This window comes from Morone saxatilis, unplaced genomic scaffold (assembly GCF_004916995.1).
Source record: "Morone saxatilis isolate NCDOM2014 unplaced genomic scaffold, NCSU_SB_2.0 Contig14, whole genome shotgun sequence".
In the NCBI taxonomy this organism is placed as follows: Eukaryota; Metazoa; Chordata; class Actinopteri; family Moronidae; genus Morone; species Morone saxatilis.
This window is the reverse complement of record NW_023339696.1, coordinates 14,906,638-14,913,596: the sequence shown is the minus strand read 5'-3', so window position 1 is coordinate 14,913,596 and position 6,959 is coordinate 14,906,638. Positions and strand designations below refer to the sequence as shown.

The window sequence follows — 6,959 nt, the reverse complement described above, 5'->3', positions numbered from 1 at the left end:
ACTGTTGTTCTCTAACATGTAAATATTTGAATGAATTAAAACACTCCATTTGCCTCTTCAGATGCTCCGGAGCTCAAGAACCCTGACAATATTGTTGTTCGTGAGGGTGATGACATCACCCTGACCTGTGAAGTGGAGGCCAATCCTCCTCCTGTCTTTAATTGGACCAGGGATAGGGTGAATATGTTGGAGAACACGAATGAGCTCAACGTTATTCGAATCAAGGCCAGCACAACCTACAGCTGTGTAGCTTCCAATTACCTGGGAAACATCACGAAGATCTTCAATGTACGTGTGATACCAAGGCCAACAGCTCTTGCAGCCATACCTACCACTATGGCTTCACCAAAAAAAGGTACATCCTTGTGTCCTTTAAATTAGTTTACACTTAATATCTCTTGTGCACCAAAATCTACAGAGGTCTGACTGAATATGTTTGCTTTTGAATGATAGGTTGCCCCCTAGAGTTGATGCCTGCTGAAGCTGTGGTGAAATTCGGAGATCCAGTTTCAGTTAACTGCAGCACAACAGACCCAGATTTTTTGCAAATGGGCTGGGAGGCTCCATTTGGAGGCACAGGGTTTGAAAACTCTTCTCTGGTAACCTGGAAGGTTGATAAACTGCAAGAGTGGACAATAGAATCTAAGTGCTTGGTGACTCTGACCTATGACCAGTGCTCTGTGATGCCAGACATCACTGTTTATAGTGAGTATACGTCTACAGGTTAAGGTCATATTTATCTGTAGAGTGCTTAAAAAACAATCCAGGTTTGTGCCAAAGTGCTTTACAACAAACGCTGAGCAAAAAGAGTATCACAAGACACCATCATCACACATCTCACATCCATACAGACCGTCATCTATGCAGAATGCCAATCCTGTCTAGAAACATTGCAGGGTTAGGCAAGGTGTCTTAGGACACTCTTTAAAAGACTCAAAAGATTCTGCTGTTTTTACAGACTACTGTCAGCTGTCTTTATGTCAAGAGGATTGTCGAACTAAATGTTTGCCATGAAAGTGATTATGTCTGCTTACAGAAACTCTAAATGGTACATTACATTTCCCCTTAAAAAGCTAAGTAGATATGGAAGAAATGATGGTGTAAAAAAGCCTTGAAAAGCACAGATCCAAATGTTTTTGCATTGCAAATTCATTTTTATGTGGAATAACTAAAACAGCAACAAGCTTGTTAATACTAATGCATTTGTGTATGCACATTTCTTGTACAGTTGTGGTTACAATTTTAGGGATATCTTTACATTTGTGTTTTCCTACTAATTATTTTCCCTTGCTTTATTCACAGAGACTCCAGACTCCGTGACGGTCTCTGCATTGGATGGTGGTCCGATGGTGGAGGGCACGGAATATAAGCTCAATTGTGACATCATCAATGTTACTCCTCAGGAGAAGCTCCAAGTGAAGTGGTACAAAGGCAGTGAAATGGTGCACAGACAAACGTTTAATGACACCAGTGTGACCCCAGTCAATGTGTCCTCTACCTTGATAGTCACTCCTAGCAGAAATGACGACAGAGCACTTTTTAAATGTGTGGCTGAGCTCCACCTTGGACCAAACGGGCCAGAGCTCGTCCCTGCTGAAGAATCATTACCATACACTGCTGTTGTGCACTGTGAGTTTTCCACCTCTCTATTTATAACTGGATTTCACATGCTGAACAACTGATAATATATACTTTTTCATTCATATTAATTGTAGATAAGCCACGGATCCAAAATTGTCCCAGCAGTTACAGCGGTATGGAACACAAATTCCATATGGACAGTTTGATCTGTAAGGCTGATGGGAACCCTGAACCCGCGCTTCATTGGTACTATCAAGGAAAACCGATCATTGCATCTGAGCCGCTCACTAGGGCTCGCTCAGGAGAGTACACAGCTACATTTGTGAATAGCCTTGGCAACATCAGCACTACAGTTCATATCACAATCGAATGTGAGTGCATCAGACTTGCTTGACTGTGTATTTCATTATATATATATATATATATATAAGCACCTTATTTTACATGATTCCCTCGTGCACTGTACTAAAGTGTTGATATGTTGATATTTATTTTTCCATCATTTATTCTGAAAAGTGTTTTGATGCAATGTTCACAGATCCACCTTCATTTACCTGCGATAAAAGCTACGTGGTTCAAGCGGATGTTAAACTCCAAAATGAGTGTGAGCCACAGGGAGAACCTAAACCTGACATAATCTGGTTTAAAGATGGAAAACGGATGACAACCCCACAGTACTGGAGAAAGCATGAGAGTGGAAATTATTTACTAATAGCCAAAAACAATTATGGAACAGTCAATCACACCTTTTATCTCAATGTTTTGTGTAAGTTTTATTGTTGGAAATTACAAAATGAGATTTGCATCTTGCTTTGCTGACAGTGAATATAAGTGATATGGGATTATAAATACAATTTTGATTTATTTTTCTGTAATCTAACCCTCCTCTTCACAGATGCTCCTGTGTTCAAGGAGGAAAATTACACTGTGGAGGTGACCGTGGATGGAAATGTGACGTTTGAATGCCATGCTGAGGGTAACCCTGCCCCTGAGATCCGTTGGAAGTACACCTCTGCAGACAATGTAATGGAGACCACTGGGGGGCGCCAGAAGAACATCACCGTCACAGGAGCCACGTCTACCAATGCTGGTGTTTACATCTGTGTTGCCACGAATAAAGTTGGGAGTGTGGCAAGATCTGTCACACTGGTGATAAAAGGTATTCTTATTGACTCTGTGCAGTTATTGAGATGTATACAATGAAGTGGTAACTGGTGTTGATGTTGCTGTAAATAGGTTGCTAAAAAAACAAACAAAAACACATTTATAGCATAAGGAAGTGAGAAGTACACTATTATTTATTTATTATATTATGTTGTTTTTGTCTTGTTTGTCTTACAGATCCATTCCTCATCTGGATTTTGATAATTATATTGATCATTGTCCTCCTCCTCCTCCTCCTCCTCCTCCTCATTGCCTGTTACTGCAACCGCAGGAAGAAACAGAGAAAATATAGTTTAGTCTCTACCAACATCCCTATGACTCCAAAGGCTAACGGGGTTCAAGCTTAGGATATTTATTACTGAATAGGTACGATTAAATCAGCTGCAATCAGATATAGCTTTTGTTTTGGCCTGTAAATACAGTATTATCATTTCAGCTTTTGTCTATTTTTTGTGTTTTTATTTTACAAACGTGTTATTGTGGGAAGGTACGTAGCTCATTATGTTCATTTAATATTAATAAAGTTACACAATACCCTGTGTTAATGTGTTGTGCTTCAGTCTGAAAACCCTTCATTGATTACAATTGATCTCAATGGTTCCACATTTTTTGCTTTCACAATGTAGCCTTGATTGTTGTCGTGGCTATTTATTAACAAATAACATTTTAACAACTGTTGGTCACATTAAATAGTTTATGCATTGCTGTCACGACTGATTGGGGATTGTAAGTAGGCCAACACTGATTTCAGATAAATAATTCAGGACTTAAGAAGTCAGTTAAAATTGTTTGTTTGTAAAGAAACAGACCAAGTCTCCAGTTTAATTGAGTCATTCATGGCTTGACTAACACTGTGTGAATCTGGTTTATGTGCCAGCATCAGTCAGTGTGTTATAGGATCAGTATCTAAAGACATCCTGTGTGATGATTTTTTTTGAGGATGCTCTGTCCGGGTAGCACAAATAAGCTCAGTGAATACCATAAACCAGGTTTAAAATCAACACATGTTAAAAGAAAAAAGCAGCATTTATAAGCGCCCTTATCAGGATGTAACCCAGTCCAGAGGGAACTCTGGTTTGTGGTTCAGTACACGGCCCCTTTAAGGTTTAGGATTTGGGAGTGACGCGGATATGAAAGCTAGTTTATCCCTCTTTCCTTCGCTATGAAAATTATTTGGACAAAGTAGACAAACGACTGCCAGCCCTAGTTAATTAGTTAATTATGATTGTAGTTTACATTATTTGTTGAAGGAAGCAAAAAGCCGGAGTGCGTAGTGGTTACGACTGATTTATCACCTCGGGATTATACTCGCTAGGGCCGCCTTCCGAGCTGTTGGGATAACTTTGGAGAAGTTCTTTGTATTCGGGATAGTCACAGCTTGGCCAACAAGCTGAACATGGACTGGGGCACAGAGCTTTGGGTGAGTCCATCATCTGGCTCGCTTTTGGTAGCAGTAGGTAGTAGGGATTGGAAGTAATGCGATTCCTTAGACACTGTTGGCTGGGAAAAGTCGGGTAACGCTAACAGTCCTGTTAAGTGAGTGAATACATGTCTGAGGAAGAGGCGCTTGGCTCTGTAGCTGCAGGCTTGTGTCTGCAGAGCGGTGCATTCACGAACGCGGTTCCATTTTCGGACAGTTTTTCTTTAGCGTTTAGTAGTTGAGACAAAGAGTGGGCTTGCTGAAGCCCACTGCCAACATGTTGCTCTTGTGGTAAGTGAAGCACAGTTACAGTTCATCTTGGATCCACGTTTGTACATTGGCTGGATGTTTGGCTATTGTTTGGATCTTTGGTTTTCCCAGGAAATCTGTAACGTTATGCAGTGGGGTATCTACAGTGCATGAGATGGTAAAGTTACTTAAATCCAGAACTAGTTTTCCTCATTTCAAACATGAATCACTCACATACTGTTAATCACATCTAGAAGTACTAAATCAAAAGCAACTTGGGCAAAAACTAAAAGTATTTTTTAGATATCGTATGACCTGGATGACAATCATAATAAAAAACACTGAACAATATAAATAGCTAAATATGGCTTCAGAATACACTTTATTCTGCATACATAAAGGCATGTTAAGTGTGCTGAGGTGGGTTGTACCTGTGGGATGTTTCACTGTTTACAGTCTGGCACTCCTTGCTGCCATAGAGATGAAATCAGATGCTGTCATTTGCCTTGACAACAAGCTTCATCACCGATGAGTGGCATGATTACTTATTCAACAGTGCCCTGATTTCAAGAGATCTTCATTTTCCAATAAGGTGTGACAGGGTTATTTGTTGCTTTGAGTGCTTATATAAATAGAGCGTGTAGGACATGTTTTTATTCTATTTTCTTTTTTAAATTAGACTCAGTTGACCGATATAGTAATTCAAATAAACTGCTTCAGCTGGTCATTTTAAATGAGGGCTCTTTTCTAGGTCAAAGCAAATCAAGGTGCTACTGTCTGCAAGCCACTTCCTGGACACAATGTTAACAGTAGAGGCACTATTCAGAATGTAAAATGTAAATTGAAAAAGTCCCACCATGTAACATGTTTCCTTGGTGATGTGCACTGTACCATAGCAATAAAAGCGACACATTTGCAAACACTCACACACGCACATTCTCGGGGAACCTGAATATGTAAAATGGAGCATTGCAAAGATGAGGATAGGGAGGTTGTGACCTCATTACAAATTCCCCCCCTAGGCCTCTTCCCCTGTCCCTTTTCCATCCTACGTGCTGGTGCAACAGCCTAATTAGTTTTGCCCTACTTTGATTGAGTCAGAGAAACACCCCAGTATAATCAGTGGCTCTATCTCTGTGCTTGAGTCTTTCCTGTTCATCACATGAAGTTGTTTCACTGCTTGTAGAGGAAACACTGCACACAAAAGCCAGAGCTCTGTCTCTTATCACTGTGAAACTAATGTCAATGTAAAATACTGGTATGATTACATATTGAAATATTTAATAAATACATTTTTGTGCCGTGGGTTTATTTGGCTATAACCTCACCCGTCTGATTAGACAAAGCCCTGCAGACATAATTGGTTCTGTTAATGTTTGGCTGAAGAGTCATCCCCTGGGCCAAGTCAGCTCTATGGCATCTGTCCCCTGATTGCTGTTAATCCAATGGCTATTTAAAGGCACAAGTTTGCAGAGAGCAGTGTCTAGGTATTAGCTGTGATAGTGAGTGCTACCAGGCCAACCCTGAGAACTATAGAGTGGCAGGTCTGGCTGGGCCAGGCCCCTAATTTTCTAGAAGACAGGGTGACTCAGGGCTGAAACATCCGCCCAAGCCTTGTAGGTCGATGACTTTCAGGGTGACTCCTTTATAAGTTATGTGGCATTCATTTGATGCCAGTGTTCTCTATGGTATTACTGGGAAGTATTGGTGGATGAAATGTAAAGGCACATGTTGGATGCTTTCTAGGTTTAGATAAGACCTTTTAAAACATACATTTTGAAGCACGATATGGCCTATCAGTCTTTTAATCACACCTCCCGGCCTAAATCGGTGCCATAATAATATAGAGTATGGCTTCCCTTGTTTGGAAGTTCTTTAATTACCAGGGCAGAATATTTAGCTTACCCATCAAAAATGGTGAAACGAGTGTAGCCGAGAAAGATGCTACTAAATGTTCCAAAGGAATGTGTTATAGGTGACTCAAAATGTATAAACTATATATAAAGGTGTGGAAGGAGGGCTGAAGTAATAATGAAATTGTCAGATACAAGCAACAAACACAAGATTTTCTGTTCAGGAGCAGTTTCATGTACCCTTTTATGATTTATGAAAATCAGTTCAGTACCCATTCTATGGGGACCTGTAAAGATAATTTTGACTGTGGCTTTGGATGGTTATAAATTGGAGTAATTTGACAGTCACTGGTGTTCGGGACATTGATTATGCCGTTGTGAGCTATTTTGATGGAATTTAATGAGTTTTGGAATTTTTTCTAATTGGGACACTCTTGTTTTGAATCAAGCAGCAACAGTTAATCAACAGATTATCAGATGCTGATTTTTTTATTTTTTATTTTGCCATTTATAAAAGAGCACATATTTCATCAAAGGCTCTTTCTTTTCCAGCAATGCCGCACAGAACCTGAGGAACATATGATGTATATATGTAGTGGAAACAGTCAATTACTATGTATTTATGTAATGATAAAAAGAAAGGCTTATTAAAAAAAAAAAAATGTCAGGCGGTATATATATATATATATATA

At 39.7% G+C, this 6,959-nt stretch overlaps 2 protein-coding genes across 3 annotated transcripts in view; both read left to right on the top strand.

Moving 5' to 3' along the window:
• Positions 1-3,286, top strand: part of icam5 (intercellular adhesion molecule 5) — a 5,148-nt gene extending 1,862 nt beyond the window's left edge. Inside the window, exons 4-10 of the mRNA XM_035655115.1 lie at positions 62-355; positions 454-705; positions 1,303-1,629; positions 1,716-1,952; positions 2,120-2,347; positions 2,477-2,740; positions 2,923-3,286. Of these exons, the coding sequence (XP_035511008.1) occupies positions 62-355; positions 454-705; positions 1,303-1,629; positions 1,716-1,952; positions 2,120-2,347; positions 2,477-2,740; positions 2,923-3,092 (1,772 nt within the window). The 3' untranslated portion in view covers positions 3,093-3,286. The remainder of the gene's footprint in view (positions 1-61; positions 356-453; positions 706-1,302; positions 1,630-1,715; positions 1,953-2,119; positions 2,348-2,476; positions 2,741-2,922) is intronic.
• Positions 3,287-3,852: 566 nt separating this feature from the next.
• Positions 3,853-6,959, top strand: part of trip10a (thyroid hormone receptor interactor 10a) — a gene marked incomplete in the record, with an annotated part of 16,689 nt that continues 13,582 nt past the window's right edge. For both annotated transcript variants that reach the window (XM_035655275.1, XM_035655274.1), the window contains 1 exon segment: positions 3,853-4,165. In XM_035655275.1, the coding sequence (XP_035511168.1) occupies positions 4,142-4,165 (24 nt within the window).